Source organism: Cherax quadricarinatus, chromosome 69 (assembly GCF_038502225.1).
Source record: "Cherax quadricarinatus isolate ZL_2023a chromosome 69, ASM3850222v1, whole genome shotgun sequence".
In the NCBI taxonomy this organism is placed as follows: Eukaryota; Metazoa; Arthropoda; class Malacostraca; order Decapoda; family Parastacidae; genus Cherax; species Cherax quadricarinatus.
Genome location: NC_091360.1, coordinates 3,708,577 through 3,736,076, shown reverse-complemented (window position 1 = coordinate 3,736,076; position 27,500 = coordinate 3,708,577). Strand labels below are relative to the sequence as shown.

At 39.1% G+C, this 27,500-nt stretch overlaps 1 protein-coding gene across 1 annotated transcript in view; it reads right to left on the bottom strand.

Moving 5' to 3' along the window:
• Window positions 1-27,500, bottom strand: part of LOC128701869 (nephrin) — a 41,862-nt gene that overhangs the window by 32 nt on the left and 14,330 nt on the right. The window contains exons 7-10 of the mRNA XM_070099819.1: window positions 18,480-18,663; window positions 8,390-8,776; window positions 6,598-6,674; window positions 1-4,963 (exon numbers count right to left, since the gene is read on the bottom strand). The exon at window positions 1-4,963 is cut by the window's left edge and continues 32 nt beyond it. Coding sequence (XP_069955920.1) covers window positions 4,637-4,963; window positions 6,598-6,674; window positions 8,390-8,776; window positions 18,480-18,663 — 975 coding nt within the window. The 3' untranslated portion in view covers window positions 1-4,636. The remainder of the gene's footprint in view (window positions 4,964-6,597; window positions 6,675-8,389; window positions 8,777-18,479; window positions 18,664-27,500) is intronic.

Sequence of the window (27,500 nt, the reverse complement as noted above, 5' to 3'; positions counted from 1 at the left end):
TGTTATTGCTCTTAGTTTTCTCTGTATTTCATTCATTAATTAAAAATACAATTTTCCTGTTATATTTTATTTTTTTATTGAATCATGCAAGTAAGTTACCTTTTCCTTCGTAAATAACCCCCCCCTCTCCCTTTAACGAGGAACCTTGCCACGACGTTTCGATCTTTCCTGAACAATAATCATGTCACGGTGATTTGATAATGGTCCAGGACAGACCGAAATGTCGTCTAATCTTACTCTCAAAATTGTACTTTTTTTGGTAAACTGGTTCAGCTCCGATGTTGTGACTTATATTCTTGTTTGTGTAATTTTAAAGGTACTGACATTTGTTATTACATCCCAGTAAATATCTTTTTTTTTTATTTGCATGCGTTTTGTTTTCACATTTTAGGTTTGATAAAACCTTCGATAGTATTAGGTGTGTGTGTGGTTTCTGAGTGAGTGGGGGTGGTGGTGTGTTGTGGTGTATTGTGGTGTGTTGTGGTGTGTTGTGGTGTGTTGTGGTGTATTGTGGTGTGTTGTGGTGTATTGCGGTGTGTTGTGGTGTGTTGTGGTGTATTGTGGTGTATTGTGGTATGTTGTGGTGAGTGGTAGTGTGTGGAGATTTGTATGTATGGTTGTGTGGCTGTGATGCATAACCGTGTGGTCGTGAATGGTGGCTTATGGTTGTGTCTAGTGGAGTGTTGAGGTAGTTGTTTGTAGTGATGTGTGGTGGTTGTGCGTGATGGTGTATACAGGAATATGGTGGTGGTATATGGTGATGTTTTCTGGTGGCCAGCGTCGGTGGTGTGTGATGGTAGTGCATGTGGTGGTGATGTATAGTGGTGTGTGGTGATCCTGTATAGTGGTGATGTGTGGTGGTATGTGGTTGTATACAGTGAAGTGTGGCGATAAGTTGTGGTCTACTGTTAATTTCAAAATAACCATAATACGTCCTCTGATAACTTAAGGTTCTCTTTCCTTCGTTTTCCCTAGCAATTTATTCATAGACAAACACATGCATAACAAATTCTAGTGAACCCTTATGTAAATCCTCACTGACCTGTTAATCTGTTACTTGAAGTTCAGTGGATCAACCAGTATCACAAAATTTAGTGTTTTCTCTTTGCCAATTGGAGAATGTAACATATCCTTAACATAATGATATGGATACCAACTAACTAATAACGCAGGGCAACGGGATTCATCCGGACCACGTTAGTTGATCCTTTATCTTACCTTCGAAACTGAACGATTTGCTTCAGCACTAACAACCTTAGTCATAACTACTAACCACCTTATTTTTTAACTACAACAAACGTAAGTCGTAGCGAAAATTACGAAAATCATTTATTTTTTACTGTATTTCATGTAAAATGATTTTATGATCCTATAATTACTTATCTTACAAACTATTCACAATCCTGCGCGTCAGTTTTGACCCTTGTGCAACTCTAAGGATTAAATTAAGAGAGGAAGCACGCATTGACGTATCTACTGTGACTATACAGGTAGATGAATCGTGTCAATATTTACCTGTGGAAGAGTCTATCCTCTTGTGCACTTATCAAGTACATCGACAACACACACATTTATAATATATAAATATCTGGCAACAATGCTAATTTTGTGAAGACAATGACACAGTTGCAGAGCAAACTTTTATTTTAGATGTCGCTCTGTGTAGAGCTTCATCAATCACGACATAATAAAGCTCTACACAGAGATAAACGTTGTACCAACATAAAGCTTGACCTGTACCTTGCCTCTGCATTCAGACTGTTGGTTAACTGGACTTAAAGCCGATCGATTACTCAGTGGGTCATTTAGGCTGCATGTCACCTGTTTACCCCAAGTCAGGAAAATTTTAATGGCTTAAATCAGGATACACATACACCTATCGAAGTATATATCCAGTATTTATGCACGTCGGCTATACGCCATTTCATTCTGAGAAGAATTTTCATGGCCAAATTGGGCTTTAGTAAGAGTATAGAGTATTAATTGACTAGTTTCTTCTTAATTTTGTCAATATAAAACCCATTAATTTTATTTGATTTGGATTGGAAATGACTCTGTTTATCCTTATACACCACAGAAGTTAGAAAGATCTTACGGGACCTAGTGATCTGATGCACATACTAATTTATGATAATCCTTGAAATGATTTATGTCCTAATGAAGATTCACAAGAGAAGGCCAGGTAGGGGATGGATTTGATGCCAGGGAAGAGCCCTTATATTGATCAAACCTTATTACCTTTCATTATAACTGGCGCTAAATGATTACTACGAGTCTTGTGCTTCCCCGTGAGTATAATGATAATGAAATGTTTTAATCAAGTGATGGATACTTTCAGATCAATATGATTTGATGCACGACTCATATGTATCGTAAGACCAACAGACCTTTCTCAAGGTAATCGGCAAAATATCATTAGTATTTGTACCCAGACTCGGTAAGAGCCTAGTCGTAAGTGATTGACACACAGCCTCAGACACCATACTGCTAGAGGCTTAGAGAGAAAGAAAAAAAAATATTAAATATGATTCTGTCTTTAATTTAATAATAAGAAAAACATATTGTCAATAATATACAAGTTAGACATACCCTAATTGTGTTCTTATGAGAGATTTCATATTTTATATAAAAGGCTTAATATAGAGCCATTCAACGCCTTTTTAAGAAGTATCCAATTCATTAAAATAAAAGTTTGTGGAATAAAATGACGTCTGAATTAACATGTGTAAAACCTACTTAGCATTGTTAAAATACACGATGTTGTTAAACGTAAAGGAACGTAGGCAATAAGAAGAATCAGTGGGAAGAGTTGAGAATCTTGTAAAATACTCAGAGAAATCGTAAAACGGGAAACACTCAGAACACACCAAGAGGAAAACATTCACTGAATATCGTCTGTCATTTGGCCAAATGTGGCTAAGTTTAACCCACATTGTTCCTCTTTTTTTTTTTTTTTTGAAGTGAGGAGCGACCTGCCCCGGTCTGGTCACTAGGCTTTCCTCAGGAAAAACTCACTGGTTCTTTCTCCTGATGAAGGATCGAACCTCAGTCGTTTTACAGTTTCAATAATACATGACTATTTTTAAACATAAGAAGACTTAAAATATTTGTATTGTTTTATTTAAAATTAGTTATAAATATTCTTTTAGCCGAGCGCTGTGTGCCGCCTGTCTTCTAGTTTGAACATAAGAATAAAGGAACACTGCAACAGGCCTACTGGCCCATACAAGGCAAGTCCTTGTCAAAACCAACCATTTCCACCCACCTATCTGTCCTACGTTTTCTCAAAGCTACCCATGAATTTGCCACAGTACCTCATGTGCCAATCAAACCCAGCCCTTTCACCCATATATTTCTGCTATCTCTTTTAAAGTTACCCGAGGTCTTGGCCTCTATTATCCTTCTTGGCCTTTATTACAGACGGAGGGTCGAGCTTCCACCACTGAACGACTCGCTTGGGTTTAACACTTGCAAATGTATTCACTCTCAGAAACTGCAGCATTCACTACAGACTGAAACGTCGGCTTTTACTAGTATTTAGCTAATACTATTCTACTATTCTCACGGTAAAGTAGTGTTTCATGGTGACTGTGATTCAGTTAGTAATTTGGCTCCCACTTCTCCATACATTTTAATCAGGGGGAAGCCCTAAGCCCATGGGAGTCATTTAGCGCCTGGAAAATGGGAAGCATTCAGGTTCGATAAAAGGAAGGAGAGGATAAATTCAGTTGCCTGCACTTAAGAACATCCCCCTCATCCCACCCAAACCAGCATCATGGCGTCTCCCGTAAGGGGAGCATCCCTTTGTCATCTCTTGTTTTAGATATTACTCTAGTGAAGAACCTGAAGAACCTATGTGATTATTGGCTTGCTTGGTATAAACCCTGGTAATAGATATCACCAGCTGCTTTAGAAAGACACGTAAACAAACACTAGGACTTATTTATTAGGAAACGTTACGGCCCTGGGACCTTGAGAAACGTTTTCGAACAAATATGTCCAAGTGTTTGCTTGTTTGCCTAAGCCATTGGCTTGCTTGATGGGATATGGTTAGAAATGCCTTTATAACAAAAGGAGACCTTAATTAGCATTACATTTCATCTACAAGAGGCGTTATCAAGCTATAAAAGTTCATGTAGAAAAAACGACCTATTAATTAATGCCTTCTCTTGCTGTATGTCTGTTTACCACTTTTCAGCTGTCATACTTCAGCTACTGGATGAGAGACGTCAGTTGCACCACTAAAGGTTGATGAGAGATGTGATTTTCAATCGACATTATTATCATTTTTTAAATGTGAAGGAATAAATCCGTGTATGTTATTCAGCGCGAGGACTTCTTGTCCTGATCTTCCCTTCGTAAATTGCGAAACAGAAACTCTGCGAGGCTTTCCTCGTTAATCACAGTAGTCTTATTTAATGTAAAGTCTTGATTTATTCTTTGTATTGTGAAAACTGCTCATAGCACAGATGTTGCTTAACAATTCCTTCCTGTCTCTCTCCTTCGAGTCATCACGGACTAAGTCATCACTAAGTTGCAGACCCAAAGGTTCTCGCAGAGAGGCACAAGTCATAAATGATGACGCATAAGTCACAGAGGCAATCGTCATATACATCGTTGTAGGATCCGCCAATCATCACACGAAACTCTCGCTGGGTCGTCGCGTGCACGTGGCGGAAAGTGTGTGAAATCTTGATTCTGCGCCTGGATCGTGAGCCGGCGGCGGAGGGCGCGACAAGGTGCTATATTGACCCCAGGTCTGCCCCAAGGAACGCCCTAAGGACCCGTACATCATGCCCATCATTCCTGCGCCGCCGCCTGCGCCTCCTACGCTCATGACAGCACCGGCACCAGCTACACCGCTGCTGCAGGGAACAGCTCCCAGCACCCCAGCGGTGGCGCTGCAAGCCGAAGGCGAAGAAGATAGCAGCATAGCTGATTCCGTAGAGTACCCCATCCCACACTGCAAAAAAATGTAATACTGTGATTAATATTATTTTACAGTACTAGCAGTATTACAGCTATTGTTACTGCTAATACTACTACTACTACTACTACTACTACTACTACTACTACTATTACTATTACTGCCACTACTACTACTAAAACTACTACTACTGCTTCTACTACTGCTTCTACTACCACTCGTTCTACTACTACTGTTACTATTGCTGTTGCTGCTCGTATCATCATCATCCCCACCATCACCACCACCACCCACCACCATCGCCACCCACCGCCATCACCACCCACCACCATCACTCACCACCACCACTATCACCACTACCCACCACCACCATCACCACCACCCACCACCACCACCACCACCACCACCATCACCACCACCCACCACCACCACCACCATCACCACCATCACCACCACCCACCACCACCACCACCACCCACCACCACCACCATCACCACCCACCACCATCACCACCACCCACCACCATCACCACCACCCACCACCACCACCATCACCACCACCACCATCACCACCCACCACCACCACCACCACCACTATCACCACCACCATCACCACCACCCACCACCACCACCATCACCACTCACCCCCACCACCACCACCATCACCACCCACCCCCACCACCACCACCATCACCACCCACCACCACCACCACCATCACCACCACCATCACCACCCATCACCACCCATCACCATCACCACCCACCACCATCACCACCACCACCATCACCACCACCACCACCACCACCATCACCACCACCACCACCACCATCACCACCACCATCACCACCACCACCACCATCACCATCACCACCACCACCACCACCATCACCACCACCACCACCATCACCACCACCACCACCACCACCACCATCACCACCACCACCATCACCACCACCACCATCACCACCACCACCATCACCACCACCACCATCACCACCACCACCATCACCACCACCACCACCACCACCACCCCCTCACCCTCATTGCTACCCTGCTAATTGAACCTTCAGTGCTGGTGGGATTTTCTCAAAGGTGGACTCTGAAGGACTTAGGATCATGTTGATCCCGGTGGTTTAGCGATTAGTTTTGATTATAATAATAATTCGGGCTAAGTAAGTTTTAATTTGCCAATTTTACTAGACAACAAACTGGGTACTGAGCAATAACTATAAACTACTCATTCACAATGCTGAAGCATTTTGGAGAAAGGATTGAAATGACTTTAGGTTAGGAAGATGCCTATGGGCCATTTTTTTTTTAAATACCGAGTTATATGAAATAATTTGTATATGCCTCATTCGACCAGTTTCGAACCTTAAACGTGAATAACTAGCGGAATAAAAGCCTTTCGAACCCGAACCAAGAAATTAGAGCCGACCTTTTATGAATTCAGCTAGCCCTGATTACCGCTCTTTTCCCTGTCGAAAATATTAAGAATTAGTACTCACCTAATTGTACTTACCCAGTTGTGGTTCCAGGAGTCGATTCACAGTTCCTGTCCCCGCCTCTTCACTGGTCGCTACTAGGTCACTCTTCTTGTCTACGTTGATTTTAGCACGTTCACTCATGCATTAACTAATATACGTGTTCCGAGAACGTTATGTACTCACCCGATTACTCGTACAGGAACTGTAGAGAGAATCAGACGTGGGCTTAGAGTCCAGCCTGGAATATTCCCGGGGTGATCCTGGACGAGGAGAGAAAAATATATATATATTCATACCTGGTCACAGACCGGGCCGCGGGGGCGTTGACCCCCGGAACTCTCTCCAGGTAAACTCTCCAGGTAATACCTTATGTGAAATCCCAGGTGCTGCAAGATAGGGAACATTAATAATTTTTCTACTGGTAAATATACACAAGTGCAACTAATGTGACGTTTTTTTTTATAGTGGCAACGTTTCGCTCTGCAGGAGTTTTGACAGAGCTCCAGGAGAGTGAAACGTTGCCATAATAAAATGTCGCATCAATTGTACATGTCTTTTTACATAAGATATTGTCGGTAATGTTACCAACATTATTACTGTTTTTATGATTTTTATAATGTTTAAATACCAGTATGGATATTTAAACGCGAAAAGCGCTTGAGGCTCGACCCTCCATCCGCTAATAACTATCATTCAGTATACTTATTTAAACTGTTATTGATATTGTTATCACCAACTGGTTTTAAAACTGCAGTTGTTGATGTTATAGATGTTGCTGTAGTTGATGTTGATGTAAGAAGTGTTGCTGATGCTGAGGTTGCTACATCAATTTAAGTCACATAAGTCATCAATGATCAGGAAAGTCATTAAGAATACAGTTATCAATTCTCAACCCAATAACAGTGAAATATTGCATCAGAGTTATATAGCTATCAAGTGCCACCTATGTGGCCAATTATTAAGTCATCAGTGATCGAGCAGTTCTTTCACTGCAATCTGTTCTCACTGGTGTTGTGGCTGTTGTTAATCCTAGAGGAGAACGCGTTGCTGTTCCCTCGTGTTGCCATTGCAAAGCAATTCTGTGGAACAAACTGCCTCAGTATATCTTCCCTGACACCTTTGCTCTGAAATTTCTCAAGTGGTCTCTGTGGAGATATCTTTTAGACTACAGCTTTAGAGGGAAGTTGAAGACTGAGACACTTGTGCAACATATGGGAATCTTTATTAAGGAAACGCCACACAGTAGCTTCATCGGTCCAATACTAAGCAGGAAGGGGTAAGGAGAGGAGGAGTTTGAGGCAATCAGTCCCTCAGCCTGGAATCGATGTGTTCAGTCCATCACTTTTGTAGAAAGTACAGCGTATATTAGGTTAGGTAAGGTTCGTCAGGAAACAGGACAAATGTTTCCTGATGCGGGTCTTAGTCAGATGATGACCCGCCTTTGGAGCTTTTGATCATCTGACCGAGGCCTTCCGCTGGCTTACCGGTCCACCCCTTTAAAAATTATGGCCATTTATAACCATTGTTATTTCAGCGTATGTTCGGAGCAGTGGCTTATATACTGTAGTCAGGTGAGGGGCGGCAGGAGGAGGTGGGATCACAGTGGAACCATCCACTTGTGTAAGTAGGTCTTCGTCCAAAGGTTGAATAAGTATTGAAGAATTCCTTGAATCAAGATCCCATGATGTTGTAGTATCTAACAGATGTGATGAATGGTTTTGAAACCCGGCAAGTTGAAGAGAGAAGAGGGAAATGTGTGCATTGATGCCGTTAACAGGGTTGTTGTTGATCAGAGGACGTGAAGATGCTCTTCCCTGGATCCAAACTAATTACGTCCTGTATCCCACTGGATTTAGCGTTTCCATGTATATGCAATAAGTAACATGTTCAAGATAGGGATGAAAAAAATTACCTGCTCAGGGCTCAAATAATTTATGCACAAATTAAAGAGGTTAAAATAATACAATAAGCTGACCTGGGTCCTGAACAGTGGAGAGTCCAAGCTGTTGCTGCTGCTGCTGTTGTTGTTGCTGCTGCTGCTGCTGTTGCTGCTGCTTCAGTGCCTCCTCCGCCAGTTCATCTTCGTCAGGCCTAACAACACACATAAGTTTCACTTCTACGGAGCTCCTCCTGCCGTTTCCACCCGGCCTGTTGGTCGCCCCTCGCAACTCATCGTCCTCACTATCGTCGCTTCTCGCCCCTGTACCGTCGTCGTCTTCCTCTCTAGCTGTGGCTCTGGCACGACACCTCAGCTTCGTGGCCACAATGATGACAGTGAGAGTGAGCACGAAGGCAGCCAACACACCAATGAAGAGAGCAAGCAAGGGAGACGCTCCCTTGCCGGGCCCGCCACCCCCTGAATCTGACGAAAACACAGCATATCAAGTATATAAGTGTGTGTGTGTGTGTGTTATGTCCCAGAGTATCATCATATCGCAACCCTTCGTAACCAAAATACCTGTGACATGTATGTACCTTCTTTCAATGTTTTGTTATACGTTATGTCAGCCTCTCAGGCTAGCTTGCTGGTGTGTAGGGAAATTATAGAGCAGCGAGTACCTCCAAGTGGTGAGTTCTGGGTATTTTGGGTGACTGCAGGTAAATATTCATGCAAACTAACTGAGAGCTGCTCACACTGTATACAGTATTTTTTTTTTGTTTGGAGAATATATACTTCCCCTTCCTTGGATCAAATTTAATCAATCAAATCTAATTCAATCCCTTGGTGTTTACCTCTTCCCAATGGATGTAACAAGAACAACAATAAAAATAGCATTAATAATAATAATAATAATAATAATAATAATAGAGCTATCTGTGTTTGTAACATTTATAGTCTCATTTGTCTCAATTCCTGAAACCAAGGCAGTTAAAACTCTGGAATTCCCGTGTTATGTACAACTTTATTGCCGAGACTACTGACGGTGGCTTCTAGGCATTGAAGCTTTTGTATATCTTTCACTTCTTCCTTGATGAGAAGTCTCGCATGATTTCACTTAGTGATTATTGTTATTTCTGTGAAGAACACATTGCCAGCACTGCATGCATATTTATGCTCAGACACACTGAAATTTTAGCTGCATAATGTAACTAAAGTGCGCTGAAGTGCACTTTAAAGGGACACTGGTAAAAGTTCCTTGCAGTCTACCACCCCATATACTGTATACAGTATGTTCTTGCATTCTGCAAATTGTATGACATATATTCCAGACTGCTGCACTTGTGGAAGTCATGTTGAGCATGCCAGTAATGGAAGCATTGGTGGTGATAGCCACTCTAAGGTTAAACTTACGCATTGGCTACTGTTAGTAGCCACTTCAGTACTGTAACCTGAGCTTTGCCAGGTTTCTGAGTGTTGATGATCCACAGAGAACGACATTTGCAGTTACTGATGAAATTAGAGGGGGAGTTGTAGTTTAAACACGTGGAATTTAGTCAAATTCCTAAACGTGCTTATACCCTACTGATGGAACAAGAACTAGATCGCCACTTGTGTTGTTAATGGAGAAAGATTGCTATAAAAACTTGTAGCTGACTTTTTTCAAATGGTATCGTCTACAGACAATACTAAATATGGGAGGCTGTCGCCTTCCCGTTGTAACCACCACGGCGTAGTGGTCGAACAATGAAAGCATCGTGTTCAACTCCTGTCTTGACTACCACGACTTCGACGTGACAAAGGGGTAATGACGACGTGGGAGTGTTAAACAAGCCACCATTTTATTCTACACCCTTCTCCGCTTTCCCCTCTCCGCTTTCCCCTCTCTCTCTCTTTCCCCTCTCCCTTTCTCCTCCCCCCACCTCTTTTTCCTACCCCCAAAACAAGCAGAAACAGGACTGCGTATTCGCGAGAACAAGACGCCAACAGCAATAATGTTGCTGTTAATACCAAAGATAGCTGTCAGCTATCTTTGGTTTCAAAAACTGGTTGACATAGCTGACATTGGCACCACTGATATCGACACCACCAGTGAGAACAGAACTGATCTATTCTTGAAAAAAAGAGGAGATTTAGAATAGGAATGGCTTTACGGGAAGGAACCCTGATGTTGGTCAGTGCTCTTGATCCGAGAAATCAGAGCTCACCCTCTTCCATTCTCCGAACTGTACATATATTTTGCTGACTACTTTAACTGACATGTTGACATGAATAGAAGTACTATCAGAGTACTGAGATGAACATTAAGTAAGATAGATGAGAGTATTCTGTAACCTATATTACTAAGCATATCTAACAGAGTCACTATGCCTATCTGTCCTAAGTTACTATGTATACTGGTTATCGGTTAGTATGTATATTTACGCTGGCTATAGTATTATGCATGTATGTCTTTAGTTATTACGTATATCTCCCCGAGTTAGTATGACATTTTGTACATTATAGTATGAAAGTTGTTTATTACTGCATATATATAAATAAATATATATATATATATATATATATATATATATATATATATATATATATATATATATATATATATATATATATATATATATATATAGGAACATTATCTCTCAGTCCACAGCAGGATTCGAACTTAAATACTCTACATCAAAGTACTTAATACCTTCTCCATTCGGCCAGATCCCAGATCTGGGTAATACTGACTTTGATGCAGAGTGTGTAGGTTCGAATCTTGCTGTGCACCGAGAGATATCTTTGTAATTAATTTCACCTGTCTACCACGACTTACTGTGTATATTATTACAATTCACAATACAATAGCAGTAGCAGTACAATACATTGTATTTTTGTCACATCTCTTGTTTACTTACTCTCTTTATGTTTTCCATCAATTTCATATTGCTAAGTCGTTTTTTTTTCCCATTCTGTTCAAGCTCCCTTTCGCTATGTTGTTGCTATTTCGTTTGTTTCCTGGCTTTGTTTACCCTCTCGCTGCAATGTCGCCACGTTCTTTGTTTGCTCACCATGTTTACTCTCTTTGTTATCAACTATGCCGTTTGTTCGATAGCCCTGTTTACCCTCTTCAGATCTTGCATCATTCCACTGGGAGGATGCAGGTGCAAAACATTGAGGAATCGCGTTCCAATCTGATGTATATTGCAGAGTAAAGAGGCGAGTCATGCTAGCAATCATCACCCTCTTCCTCCCGTGCTTGTGTGTTGATCCTTTCAAGGGAGATACCTTGATGAATGTGAAGGACGCTTGATACGAAGAAATGAAACAGCCCTACCGTTCCTCGGGTCCAACCTGATTTTCTTTCATCATCCAGGTGATGTGTGACCTTTACGGGCGTTGCGTTTCCCGATGAATATAATAATATAAACAACGATGATGATGATAATGATACTGTTCTTATGTAAGCTTTTCAACAGTAGCCGCAAGCATTAATGGACAAGTTTGGGAGGGTGAGTAAATGAAGGATATATGGATATTAAAAGTGAGTGTAGAAAGGAGGAATGATGGGAGCAATAAAATGTTCCGGAAGTGTAAAATTTAAGGGAGTATACCTGGAGGGTGTTCCGGGGGTCAGCGCCCCCACGGCCAGAGGAAGCGAAAGTATATAGAGTTTGAATGATGAAGCGAATCATAGAATAGATGGGGGGGGGGAAGAGTAGAAGTGTTGAGTTTTGTGTGGAAAGAATGAAGTTTATTTCTGGAGGAATACATAAGAGGTGTACGAAGTGGTACCAACCCATTTGTATGCGTGTGAGGCATGGTCTTTAAACGTTGCTGCGAGGAAACTGGAGGCAGTGGAGATATCATGTTCGATGGTGATACGTGGTGTGGCTATTATGGAAAGAATTCACGGCTTAGAAATTAAAGACGGTGAGAGCTACGAAAGGTAAAATTTAAGTAGGTAGAGGGAGAGTTGTTGAGATGGCTTGAGTATTTAGAGAGGATTGAGCAGAATAAGATGCCTATGAGGGAGTAGAAATCTGGGATGGATGGACAGAGGGGCAGGAGTCGTCCAAGAAAAGGGTGCCGTGAAGAGTGTTAAAACTTGAAGTGATGGAGGCTTGAATATCCAGCAGGACTATGTGCCTGTTAGACTGGAACAAAGACAAGTGGTTTCAGGGATTTGATGTGCTGTTGGAGTGTAAGGAAAGAAACATTTAAGGGGTAAACGAAAACCGGTTGGATGATCTTGTGTCCTGCAGTTGGAAATACTTCACCTACGCTCTCAAAGGTAAGAATGTTGTAATTCAAGGGTCATTCGAACTGTAACATTTGCACACTTCTGCCAAGTAAGATACAGAATAAATGGGGGTGAATCTTTTCTTTACAAGTTAACTGTACCTTGGTGAGAGATAGACAATTTAGAAAAAAAAATATTTACATCAACGATTACTATAAAATACGCTAATAAATAACAAAAAAGGCACAATACCGTGACTGGAACGATACACAAATAACCCGCACATAAAAGAGAGAAGCTTACGACGACGTTTCGGTCCGACTTGGACCATTGACAAAGTCACACTAATGGTCACAATGTCTTTTTCCAATAACCTTCCTGTATCACAACCATTTTTTACCACACCAATAATAATGATTCTAATTGTTATATTTATAATCATTATCATCATCATTCCTATCTGGGAGGTCGTAGATTGCAATAGAAGAAATATATTAATAGATTGGAAAATAATAAGAGTGTTCACAATGTCTTGTTGAAACACAGGACATATTTCAATTCGATTTTCAGCAATTTCCGTTTGTAAATCGTGCATGATATTGCAAACCGTCAAACAGTCGACATCCAACAAACAGGCACTGAATAGCTAGACATGAATTATAATATTATTCACGACTTTTGCAGTGATATTCTTGCGTGAGGTATATGCGACGTTGATGATTAGGAATTTTGCGGTGTTATTCCTGTATTTACATGACGCGACGTTGATGATTAGGAATTTTGCGGTGTTATTCCTGTATTTACATGACGCGACGTTGATGATTAGGAATTTTGCGGTGTTATTCCTGTATATACATGACGCGACGTTGATGATTAGGAATTTTGCGGTGTTATTCCTATATATACATGACGCGACGTTGATGATTAGGGATTTTGCAGTGTTATTCCTGTATATACATGATGCTAACTAGTGGATTACCTTACCGTATTTTCCGGCATATAAAAATCTTAGATAATCAGCCTGTGCCTTATATGCTCAAGGTCAGGGTCAAGGGTAGGCTTTGGGTTACACTTTAGCAGTTGTTTACTAACGTTACGTTACAACTAATGGGAAGCATCGTCTTATATGCTGGCGCGCCTTATATGCCGAAAAAATATGGTACTAAATACAATAAAAGCAAACAATAAAATAAGTCAATCTTGAAAAAGAAAATGCTTGACGACAGAAGAAAAACAGTCATTAATAATAATGAAAATTCTCAAGACATCTTTCACAATATTTTGCTCTAACTTAAAATACTTTGCAATATTTTACGGTCTTTTACAATAATTTACATTTATTTACGATCTTTTACACTCTTGAAATATAATTCAACGTAATAAAATAAAAAAATTTTTTGCATTTCTACCACTTCAATGTATTAAAACAAGTAATGGATCAATTGTTGTTGGTGTCCCAACACCTCAGCCATTAACCCCTTGACAGAACACAAAATTATATAAAAATAAATTTCCTTAACGTAAAGTTTATACTCACCACTTAAAGTCAAATGAGCTTAAAGTCTAATTCCCTCAGGCGTGACTCCTTCCTTTGATCTTCCAATAGTTCGCCTGTTCGACTTTCCATTTGTTCATTATTGTTAAAATAATTATTTTTTATCATTGGTAATAATTTTACGTGTTATAATTTGTGTTATAATGAGGTATCTGCTTGATATTAGCAAAATTCTGAACATTGTCAGCATCCTCCTTCATTGCCTACACACGAGGGGTTTGTTGATAATTTAGAGTAGAAAGTGTACGAAAGTGTATGATAGTTTCATTTCGCTCGAAATGACACAGAAGTTTCTTTTTCGGTTAGTTGAGCTTAAGTTAGGCTTGATTCTTAAGTTAGGCTTGATTCTTAAGTTAGGCTTGATTCTTAAGTTAGGCTTGATTCTTAAGTTAGGCTTGATTCTTAAGTTAGGCTTGATTCTTAAGTTAGGTTTGATTCTTAAGTTAGGCTTGATTCTTAAGTTAGGCTTGATTCTTAAGTTAGGCTTGATTCTTAAGTTAGGCTTGATTCTTAAGTTAGGCTTGATTCTTAAGTTAGGCTTGATTCTTAAGTTAGGCTTGATTCTTAAGTTAGGCTTGATTCTTAAGTTAGGCTTGATTCTTAAGTTAGGCTTGATTCTTAAGTTAGGCTTGATTCTTAAGTTAGGCTTGATTCTTAAGTTAGGCTTAATTCTTAAGTTAGGCTTAATTCTTAAGTTAGGCTTGATTCTTAAGTTAGGCTTGATTCTTAAGTTAGGCTTGATTCTTAAGTTAGGCTTGATTCTTAAGTTAGGCTTGATTCTTAAGTTAGGCTTGATTCTTAAGTTAGGCTTGATTCTTAAGTTAGGCTTGATTCTTAAGTTAGGCTTGATTCTTAAGTTAGGCTTGATTCTTAAGTAAGGCTTGATTCTTAAGTTAGGCTTGATTCTTAAGTTAGGCTTGATTCTTAAGTTAGGCTTGATTCTTAAGTTAGGCTTGATTCTTAACTTAGGCTTGATTCTTAAGTTAGGTTTGATTCTTAAGTTAGGTTTGATTCTTAAATTAGGTTTGATTCTTAAATTAGGTTTGATTTTTAAGTTAGGTTTGATTTTTAAGTTAGGTTTGATTCTTAAGTTAGGTTTGATTCTTAAGTTTGATTTAAGTTAGGTTTGATTCTTAGGTTTGATTCTTAAGTTAGGTTTGATTCTTAGGTTAGATTATTAAGTTAGGTTTGATTCTTAGGTTTGATTCTTATGTTAGGTTTGATTCTTAAGTTAGGTTTGATTCTTAGGTTTGATTCTTAGGTTAGGTTTGATTCTTAGGTTAGGTTTGATTCTTAAGTTAGGTTTGATTCTTAGGTTTGATTCTTAGGTTAGGTTTGATTCTTAGGTTAGGTTTAATTCTTAAGTTAGGTTCGATTCTTAGGTTTGATTCTTAAGTTAGGTTTGATTCTTAAGTTAGGTTTGATTCTTAAGTTAGGTTTGATTCTTAAGTTAGGTTTGATTCTAAGTTAGGTTTGATTCTAAGTTAGGTTTGATTCTAAGTTAGGTTTGAGTCTAAGTTAGGTTTGATTCTAAGTTAGGTTTGGTTCTTAGGTTGGATTCTTAAGTTAGGTTTGTTTCTTAGGTTGGATTCTTAAGTTAGGTTTGATTCTTAGGTTTGATTCTTAAGTTAGGTTTGATTCTTAAGTTTGATTCTTAAGTTAGGTTTTATTCTTAAGTTAGGTTTGATTCTTAGGTTTGATTCTTAAGTTAGGTTTGATTCTTAAGTTAGGTTTGATTCTAACCCAATCAAATGCAACCCAGCTAAATCCAGACTAACGTAACCTAAATTTACAAAATGTAAACTTAACCAAAGGAAATAAATACATAGTCTTTAGTGGTACTCACATTTTCAAGGCAGAAGTTTTTAATGCAAGAATCATTCCTTGGTGTTTAAATAGTTTTATTCTACATTTGTTTCCCCTCAAGGGAGGTTCCTTGACGCTGGTGAGAGGCTCTTGATCTAGGGAATTGGATCTGTCCTCCGGTTCTCTGAATTGAGTCTGAATTTATTCCGCCCCCCCCCCTCATATGCGCTGTATAATCCTGAGAGTTTAGCGCTTCCCCATGATTGATTATGATGATACAGTTTGATATACTTAGGTTGCTTACTGTATCGTAACAATTTAGCAAGCAAACTCTGTTGTCAACGGAGCATATTATTGGAACGGTGACTTATAAACCTAACCATTGAAAGGCCTGGTGCTCATTTTACCACGTACAGTCATCCTCTCTTAAAAGTATTATTGCGGCTAATATTTCCTAAGATAGTAATTTGTATTAGATATATTCTATTTTTCTTTTGGGTTAGATACTTTGCTTATATGTTAAGAAATAGGTAAACGGCCGTGGAGCAAATTTAAAATTGGTTGGAATACATTAGTTACTAGGTTTTGTAACTCCTATTTATCTGTCTCCTATTATTGCAGCAGCTATAACAAGTAGTATTTAATATTATTTGCGTTCATTTTACCATTGAATCTCTCGCTGATACTCAAGTATTCATATATTTTATAGTTTGTATATAAACATGTGAAACAGCTTTGGTGACTGCATACGTCCTTGTCTAAGACAGTTTTTATGTACAGAAAAAAAAAAAATTTTTTCCTACAGAGCCTTTGCCTGAGTTTCGCTTTCCTCATAAAATTCCTTTGTAATTTTCAATATTTTAGCAACGCTTCCTTACTTTTCCCACAGTAGTATCTCCCACGAGAGTTGGGTTATGGTCTAGGGAATGCTAAAACACACGACACTGTCTCCTACCTAATGCTGCACACATCTCCAACGACTAAGAATGGCCTCAAGGGGCGACGAAGGACGTGGCACTCTACCAGTCGGCTTCTAAACTTTTTCAAGAGGATAGCCACTATCAGATTCGGTTACCCAACAGTCTGTGTTTTCCTGCTGGACGGGGCTTAAGGAAGAGATGAGTCTGTAGGAAAACGGTCTAAGGCAGGGGTCCCCAACCTGCGGTCCGAGGGCCGAATGTGGCTCTTATAGGAAACTGATGCAGCCCTCACATGAAATTATGAATTAATTTTTATGAAGGTTCCACATTGCACATCGTCAACAATTACAGAATATGACTCACGAAATCGTAATGACACGAGTGCAAACATACCATACCATGGGTGGGGAGTGAACTCGTGGCAAGTGAGGCACAAAGCTCCAGGCCAGTAAGTCACTGGGCCAGTTGGCTACAATAAAATTCATCCAACTAGGTATATTTATACACCATAGAGAGGGTAGCACAGGCCACACTGTGACCACAAATGTAAATTGTATTTCTAGTCACAGTGGGGCCTGTTCGTGTTAATTTTGGCCCGTTAAGTGTTAATTTTGAAAACAAAAATCTAATTATTTTATTGCAAATAACTAATTGTATTAATTAGTCAATGCACAATAAATCTAAATCATTGAGGAACTCTGAAATGTATATATTTTTTTTATTTAAAAATAAATGGGGGTTTGAAATTGGGACAAAATTGGGTCACCAGTGTTTTTTCATACAAAATCTATCCGGCAACATTTGACCAGTCAGCTGGTTGTCCAACAGCTTGCACTTAACTCATTTCTTTTAGTAAACATTTATGAAACACAACCGCTTACTCTGATCAAACTTTACTGGTTAAGTTCTTCCATGTATGATGATGATGATGATGATGATAATAATTATAATAATATAATAATGATAATAAAAATTTTAGCAAACATATGATCCCAATTTGATTTCAGTGGTTCCATTATCTCACAAACTTTCGCCTGATTCATACTAGAAAGAGTTCTGAATCTTGCTAAATGTTGTAACTTATTTCAAAATATATGAAGAAATAAACATCACAGTACCGTAGTTTGACCAAATGTCCAATAACTCACGCTTGGAGAGAAATCTTTAGACCACGTTTCGGTCCCCTTTGGACCATTTTCATAGTCCTGGACCATAATCATGGTCCAGGAGAAATCGAAACAGTCTATTGTTTCGCTACAATAGAATGTTTTTGTGTGGTGCACATTTTCTTTTTAAAGGGACGTAATACCTACCAGTATACCTTGTTATGTGATATTTTTTTTCCGGGTGGGCTGATACTACATTGTGATGTCCAATATACCTAGAGTATACCTGGAGGGTGTTCCGGAAGTTAACTCCCCCGTGGCCTAGTCCATGACCAAGTTTGGCATGCTAAGAGTTTAATGAGTAGCGCCCCCCATCGTTATGCTAGTGCCGTATTGACTATGATTCGCTATAGATTTCACGTATAAAGGAGTAATACAGAGCAAAGTCTCGCTTAAGAAGACTGGTAGAGCCCTACATGCTTCAATTTCTGTAAACGCCACTGTAATATCCACTTGGACGCGATTAGCGACTCGAACCTTGAAGTCTTTTTGATGACTAGCCAACAACACTCACCCATGCGGTTCTCAGCGACCTTAAGTGAGAAGCCATCGAGCAGGTAAGGTGGTGACCAGCCTCTGCTATTGTAAGAAAAGACCTTGACAGCGTAGTCGAGCCCAGGTGCCAGTCCACCAATACTGAACTCCGGTGAGACCGAAGTAACATTGGCTACCACACGGTTGGCCAGAGGTTCCATAACCTGCAGTGAAGGCGAGAGGGATGAGAGAGAAATGAGATAGCGAGGGATATGGGGCAACAAATATAGTTTAATACATTTATGCAACCCATACCCATCCTGTGGGTGGTAGTGAAAAGATTGCAGAGACCCATGATTGGTCCAGGTATTGTGTCTAACGTTACAGTTGTCATGAACAATTTTCAAATTGATGATCTGGTAACAGCTGGAAATAGTTGTTTATACACACATGAATATAGTTACAAAAATATTAAATTGTCACTTGTATGGAGTTATGAGTTATTTATAATGCCCAATATTTAGCAAGGTATAATTTATTTTAGACAATTTTGAGTGGGTGTTATGTCCAATAGCCGAAGTCAGGGTATTTTTCTAGAATAGCTGGTAATATGCCACTGTGGATAAAATACTGACAATTCTTGAACGTGTGAGAGGAAGAGGAAGATGGGAAACTGAGAAGCTATGATGTGAGAATGATATTAAGAAATAAAGATAAATGAGTTGATAGTGTTTATGTGGGAATGAGGATATGAAGAAGGAATAACTGAAAAATAATGATGGGAGAATTGAGAGAGAGAAAATGAATAAGAAGGGTGTGAATATGTGGGAATAAGTAAAGAGAAAAATGGATATTAATCAAATAGAGGTGTTTTTCTAATGCACTGCATTACCTTCCAGAATTAACAATTGATAATAGGAAACAATAATAAAAACTGTTGGATTTACTCTAGAAATTAAAAAAATGGGTACTAATGATATTAAGAAAGTACGACAGAGTTAGCATTTTGTGAAATAAAAATGTCTTAAGAAAAATTATATATATATGTATATATAAATATGTGTATATATATATGTATATATATATATATGTATATATATATATGTATATACATATGTATATATATATATATGTATATATATATGTATATATATATATATATATATATGTATATATATATGTATATATATATATATATGTATATATATATGTATATATATATATATATATATGTATATATATATATATATGTATATATATATATATATGTATATATATATAATGTATATATATATATATATATATATATATATATATATATATATATATATATATATGTATATATATATATATATATATGTATATATATATATATGATATTGTATATATATATATATATGATATATGTATATATATATATGTATATATGTATATATGTATATATGTATATATATATATATATATATATATGTATGTATATATATATATATATATATATATATATATATATATATATATATATATATATATATTATATATATATATATATATATATATATATATATATATATATATATATATATATATATATATATATAGTCCTGACACATACACTCACATGGAGGAGGCGGGGTCAAGAGCTATGAATCGACCTCTGCAACCACAATTAGGTGAGTACACACAAATCTTAGTAAACAACCCTAGTCGTATTATATTATTTCTGTCATATTAATATATTTATAACTGAGAAGCAAGACCTCGTGGCCGCCGTAGGTGGGGACTAACTCCTCCTGCAGTAATGGAAGAGTTGTGTAGCAGGAAACTTTAATTCGATCGTAAACCAACAGCGTTGATGGGCAGTCCAGCTTTTGGAAGTTGTCCATATGAAAAAATATATGACTTCGCTGCTGTAGATTTTTTGGCTAGTTCACTCTACTTTATTATATGACTAATCTAGTTATTAGAATCCTTCTCAAGCTACCTTCCTAGACAAATAATCCGCACATAGGAGAAAGAAAATTATGACGACGTTTCGGTCCGACTTGAACCATTAACCAGCTTAATAGTCTAAGTTGAGCGAAACGTCGTCATAAGTCTCTTTCTCTTATGTGCGGGTTAATGTATTGTTCAAGTCACGGTATTGTTCCTTTTTTGTTCATGCTGGCTTCGTATCCAGAGTAAAAGACAAACTGTGAGCAAGCTTTTGTGACAAAATTTCGCTTAGTTTTCGGCTAAAGCTTTATCACTATAGAGATTTTCCCTGCATTTATGCATTTTAGTCGATCCTCTCCACTGTGTCTAACTTCGTGATTCTTTTAATAATTACTTTTCAACTGAGTACTGGCATTTTTTCCCCTACTACAGCAGGCAGAGAGCACTCGTCTATTTAAGACCCGAAACACGTCATTACGATATACAATTTTCCTCCATAAATATGACCCCCGACAGTCTTCTTATTTTACCAATCTTAAAAAGGATTGCTGTAGACCTGAAGGCAAACTATGTATAACAGCGAACTGGACAACGTTCTAGTGACACTTGGTGGTATAGTACAGTGAACCTCCACCGAGTTCTAGTGACACTTGGTGGTATAGTACGGTGAACCTCCACCGAGACACTCAAGGGATAGCTGAGCCAAACCTTCAGTGAATGACACTTAAAGATGCAAGCTGAATCTCCATTGAAGGACTCTTAGAGGTATGCGGATAAATGGTTCAGAAAACCGGCAAGTTGAAAAATAAGAGACTTGTGCAACATTTGCGTATTTTTATTCTTGAAACGTTTCGTCAGCAAGTGGCTGCTTCAGTCCAATACAGAGAAGAACGATAGTTGATGAGGAGTTTGAGGTAATCACTCCCTTATCCTGGAGTCGATGTGTTCAGTACATCAAGATTAATGAACTGAACACATTGATTCCAGGCTGAGGGACTTGATTACCTCAAACTACTCATCTTCCACCTTTCTCTCCACTGAACTGAAGAAGACACTGGCTGGAGAAACGTTCCCAGAATAAAAATAACCGAATGTTGCACAAATGTCTCCTTTATCAGCTCTCAGAAGTAAGCTGAATCTATAAAGAGTGACGCTGAGACAAACCGAACAGAACGTCCAATAAACGACGCTTGGGAAAAGTGCGAGCAATTTAAAAACACCACAGAGGTTTATTAGTAAGATATTTCAGGGGTGGAAATATGAGAATGTGTGCTGATGCTTCCTTTGTATCATTATTTACGGTGCCCCGTGACCTGGTGGCTAAAGCTCTCACTTCAAACGGCAAGGGCCCGGGTTCGATTCCCGGCGAGGGTAGAAACACTGAACGTGATTCTTTACACCGGGTGTCTAAGTTCCCCATCAGTAAAATGGTTGCGTGGGTGCTAGTCAACTGGTGTGGGTCGCATCCTTGGACAACACTGACCTAATTTGCCCGAAATGCTCTGCATAACAAGCGGCTTTCTGAGTAGTAGTACGTCACTGATGTCAGGCTTGTATACCTTATACATGTACTTGTAGAAATAAGGATATTATTTGCGGACGATACCAAATTAAGCATGAAAGTCACCTCGGTAGAAGACAGTGGTCGGTAGAAAATAACATGATGTAGAATGAGACACTAGTTCAATATTTAGGAATCTTTGTTAAGGAGATGTTACGGCAGCCAGTGTTTTCTTCTGTCCAACTGGGTTAAAGAAGCCACTGGCTGGCGAAACGTTTCCATAATAAAGATTCCTAAGTATTGCCCAAGAGTCACATTCTTCAACTTGTAGGTTTTTTAAGCCATTTACACAATAATAACATGATGTGGTGGAAACCTCTGAGGAAGGAATTGTAGACTGATAAATGGAATCCTAAGCTTCGATTGTGCTTTTGGGGTGTGTCTTGATGTTGCTGAAGAACACATAATTCAAGTTTGAACTAAGAACATTCAGAGGAGCGTATACCAGCTCAACCTCATCCCATAAATACATAACCGGACATTCACACGCGACCAACTTTTACCACCAAATACAGTAAAAATGTTTTTCCTTGGAACTTCAGTGACAGATTTGCTTTTTTTTATACTCAGACTTAAATCTCAACAAATGTATGATAACTTGCTAAAGCTGGAATTCCCGCCAGCCATGTTAATGATGAATAACGTGTTAATGATGACTATCGATCACTGGTTTGTTGCGGTGAAGTTATAATTAAGGGGAACAAAAGTATCATTACCGTGGTTGCAGCATTTCGCGAATAACTCAAAGTTTAGAGAAGCGGGAGAATAAAGATCAGAATATCATTGCTGAAACAATTTACAGACATGGAAAAAGACACTTATGTACAGTATTAGAAAAAACATTTAGACATTCCTGGCTTCTTCAGTCCTTTAATAAATGTTCTGACCTGTACATAAATGTCTTTTTCCACATTTTGTCAGTATCACCATACCATTTTTTAATCTATATTTTATAGATAATTCACACTCTAGAGAGAGAGAAAAGTTTCGATCCTTTGAGGACCATTATCAAATCACAAGTCTTGCTTAAATGTGACTTGAAATTGATTCAGGATGGACTAAAATGTCATCTAAATTTTCCTCTCTTTAAAGTATGGGTTATTCACAAAGTGTTCCAGTCACAGTGTTTTAACTTCTAATTCCCAGGACCAAACGTCATATTTAACGTAATAATAGTATTTTAACGAAATGTTTCGTATAGTCACTGGGACTGAGTTCTTTTAGTTACATTATGTTGACAGCAAGAGAGCCACTGTGTGTCCCGACGTTTTGCTCTTATACGGGACGGGAAACGACCTCTCTGAGGTCAGGCTCAGCCATGAGCGAAAAGACTCCTTAATTATGGCTTCCTAGTGTCTTCCTCGCAACCAGTTAGCAAAATTTATGTTACAGAGTATAGAAATACAGCCATTATCATTTTAAATCATTCTCGCTCTCAAAATATCATTCTGAGGAGAAATTTGAGCCAAATCTTAGAATTTATAAGAAGTGAGAAACCTTGATAGTGTAAGACATAGTTTACCCACACACCTGCTCAGCTGAAACCATAATACCTTCACGAATTTATTCCCCTCATCTCATTAACTCTATCCATTTTGCATGCAGAAAATTACTTAGAAGCGCCATTAATGCCTCTTTGGGAAATTTACACCTCTCCTTAGCTAGTAAATTTAAACATTTATTTTCTAGAGGTTCGTTTTTTGCTACTTTCCTCCTCCAAGTTTTCCCTCGGCTCTTTCTAGGTTTACTGCAGTTAGGTGGTCTGGCTAGGTCTGATGCATAGTTAGGTGATCTGGCTAGGTCTGATACATAGTTGGTCTGCCTAGGTCTGATGCATAGTTGGTCTGCCTAGGTCTGATGCATAGTTGGTCTGCCTAGGTCTGATGCATAGTTGGTCTGCCTAGGTCTGATGCATAGGTGGTCTGCCTAGGTCTGGTGCATAGGTGGTCTGCCTAGGTCTGATGCATAGTTGGTCTGCCTAGGTCTGATGCATAGTTGGTCTGCCAAGGTCTGATGCATAGTTAGGTGGTCTGCCTAGGTCTGATGCAGAGTTGGTCTGCCTAGGTCTGATGCATAGTTAGTTGGTCTCCCTAGGTCTGATGCATAGTTGGTCTGCCTAGGTCTGATGCATAGTTGGTCTGCCAAGGTCTGATGCATAGTTAGGTGGTCTAGCTAGGTTCGCAGTAACGCTAGGTAGTTTTCCCATGATCACAGCAGTTCTACGTGATCTGCCAAGGTTCAGGCAAAGCTAAGTGGTCTTCCTAACCTCGCAGCATTCTAGGTTCAAACCAGAGTGATATGAAATATTAGAGTATCTGTCTCCATGTTAGTGACCGGAGGTTTGAGCCTGCACCAGTTCTCATGATTTACCTCCCAGAGATTCACAATTTAAATTAATTTTCCGTATACTTTCATGACTCCCGAAATTGTGACAACACGAATGCAAACTAACCACGGAATGGGTGGGGATTGAACCCATGGCGAGAGAGTTGAAAAACTCCAGGTCACTGCGTAGGCCACTCGGCCAGCTGGCATACGCACTGACCATCCCATCCTTGTGTTTTTCCGTATACTTCATAACTCTGTATGTTAAATTATCAGAAATACAGTACCAATAAATAATGAAAATATGGCTTTGTAGGAAAAGAATTATACTCAAACTGCTACTAAAACTCTCAAGAAATTGTATGTACTTCTGGGCAGCAGGTCCGCGTAATTTGCATTAGAGGTGTACAATAGTGTATATCGCTGTATATATATATATATATATATATATATATATATATATATATATATATATATATATATATATTATATTTGTAGATGAATGGTTCAGAGAACCGACATGTTGATAAATTAGACACATGTGCAACTCTTGGGTATCTTTATTGAGGAAACGTTTCGCCACACAGTGGCTTCATCAGTCCATACATAGTAGAAACTTGAAGAACAGGAGGAGAATGAGGTAATCAGTCCCTCAACCTTGAGTCGATGTGTTCAGTCCATCAATCTTGAGTAGAATACGGCAGATGAGCGGAGAAGCAGCTTATAAACCGTATGGCAGGAGAGGTGCAGCAGTCATAGGTGATGTCACATTTGTTCAGTGTGGAAGTAGGTTGTGCCCAAGAATTAGGCAAGCGAAGAATTCCTAAGTATTAAGATCCTAAGAAGTTGCAGTGTCTGACAGGTTTGTAGATGAATGGTTCAGAGAACCGACATGTTGATAAATTAGACACATGTGCAACTCTTGGGTATCTGATGGGACTGATGAAGCCACTGTGTGGCGAAACGTTTCCTCAATAAAGATACCTAAGAGTTGCACATGTGTCTAATTTATCAATATATATATTATATATATAGTATAAAATATTGGGGGTGGTAGAAGACAGTTTTCAAACATCTCCGTATGTCCTCGGATCACGGTAAAACACCTAGTTCTGCTGGGTGCGTGATTTTTGTAGGTTTGTATGGTCCTGTGGGTTAGGAGTGTCGTGTGTGAATTTTGCTCACCAAGGTGCGGACCAAAACGACATGTTTTCGAATCCTCGGCTAGTAGCAATGTTGTTACTGATTCAGTACCACTCGTTCGTGGTTACAATAATATAAAATACTGCTCGTGGAGGCTAGTACACCAAACGGGGAGCAGAATGAAATTAGCTCAGAGCCACCCACAGCACCGTATGTCCTCGGATCACGCTGGGCGCGTGATTTTTGTAGGACTGCGTGGTCCTGTGGGTTAGAGCGTCAGCCTGCAGGATTCGAACCCATGTTGATAGCTGTCCTTGCCTGACGCCTTAAACCTCTCAAAACGAAGAAAAAAAAACAGAAAATGAATGGAGTACTGTATATTTCGGCTAATCGCTTAGCCCTCTTCAGATTTTATATTATTATATCTCCTAGGAAGCATTTAATCCATAGAGAGAGCGGCTCCAGGAACAATAAAGTAATCAACACTGATCCCAGAAAGCTAAGGGTAGCTGAAATTCCTCGGATCAAGAGCCGTTCATTATTTGATTGTCCCATTCACTTAAGAGGTTGTACTAAAATTAATAGCGCCGGGTACACTAGATAGCTAATCTTAAAAAATAATTGACCTAACTTTTTTCAAAGAATGTATATATCACAGAACTTCGTCAGTATTCTAAAAGTTTTGAAAAGACTGAGTGAAAAAATGAGGATAAGTAACAAATCCGTTTTATATTGGTATCGCAACTCTGTTTCTGCCATTCAAGGTGTGTGGTAATTCCGTCAGGTTATGAATGGCCAGCGGATAACAAACTAGAACCGCAAACTATTTGTGGTTTAAACTATTTTACTAGAAGAGGTTGTGTTATTAACTGGGTTTTATTATGTATATTTAAATTTGGTAAAGTCGTAATTAGGGAGAAACGTAGAGTGCTACCACTCTCTGAAGATATCCCAGAGTGCTACCACTCTCTGAAGATATCCCAGAGTGCTACCACTCTCTGAAGATATCCCAGAGTGCTACCACTCTCTGAAGATATCCCAGAGTGCTACCACTCTCTGAAGATATCCCAGAGTGCTACCACTCTCTGAAGATATCCCAGAGTGCTACCACTCTCTGAAGATATCCCAGAGTGCTACCACTCTCTGAAGATATCCCAGAGTGCTACCACTCTCTGAAGATATCCCAGAGTGCTACCACTCTCTGAAGATATCCCAGAGTGCTACCACTCTCTGAAGATATCCCAGAGTGCTACCACTCTCTGAAGATATCCCAGAGTGCTACCACTCTCTGAAGATATCCCAGAGTGCTACCACTCTCTGAAGATATCCCAGAGTGCTACCACTCTCTGAAGATATCCCAGAGTGCTACCACTCTCTGAAGATATCCCAGAGTGCTACAACTCTCTGAAGATATCCCAGAGTGCTACAACTCTCTGAAGATATCCCAGAGTGCTACAACTCTCTGAAGATATCCCAGAGTGCTACAACTCTCTGAAGATATCCCAGAGTGCTACAACTCTCTGAAGATATCCCAGAGTGCTACAACTCTCTGAAGATATCCCAGAGTGCTACAACTCTCTGAAGATATCCCAGAGTGCTACAACTCTCTGAAGATATCCCAGAGTGCTACAACTCTCTGAAGATATCCCAGAGTGCTACAACTCTCTGAAGATATCCCAGAGTGCTACAACTCTCTGAAGATATCCCAGAGTGCTACAACTCTCTGAAGATATCCCAGAGTGCTACCACTCTCTGAAGATATCCCAGAGTGCTACCACTCTCTGAAGATATCCCAGAGTGCTACCACTCTCTGAAGATATCCCAGAGTGCTACAACTCTCTGAAGATATCCCAGAGTGCTACAACTCTCTGAAGATATCCCAGAGTGCTACCACTCTCTGAAGATATCCCAGAGTGCTACCACTCTCTGAAGACATCCCAGAGTGCTTTAACGCTTATTTACAATTATATTAATAATAACGTATTTCCAGGTGATTGATCCTCTCCAGTTCAGCGCGTAATATGAATATATTATTTATTATATACATTTCACTTTTTGATAAGACCTAAGGTGACTTCCTTCATGATAAGTACTAGAGTA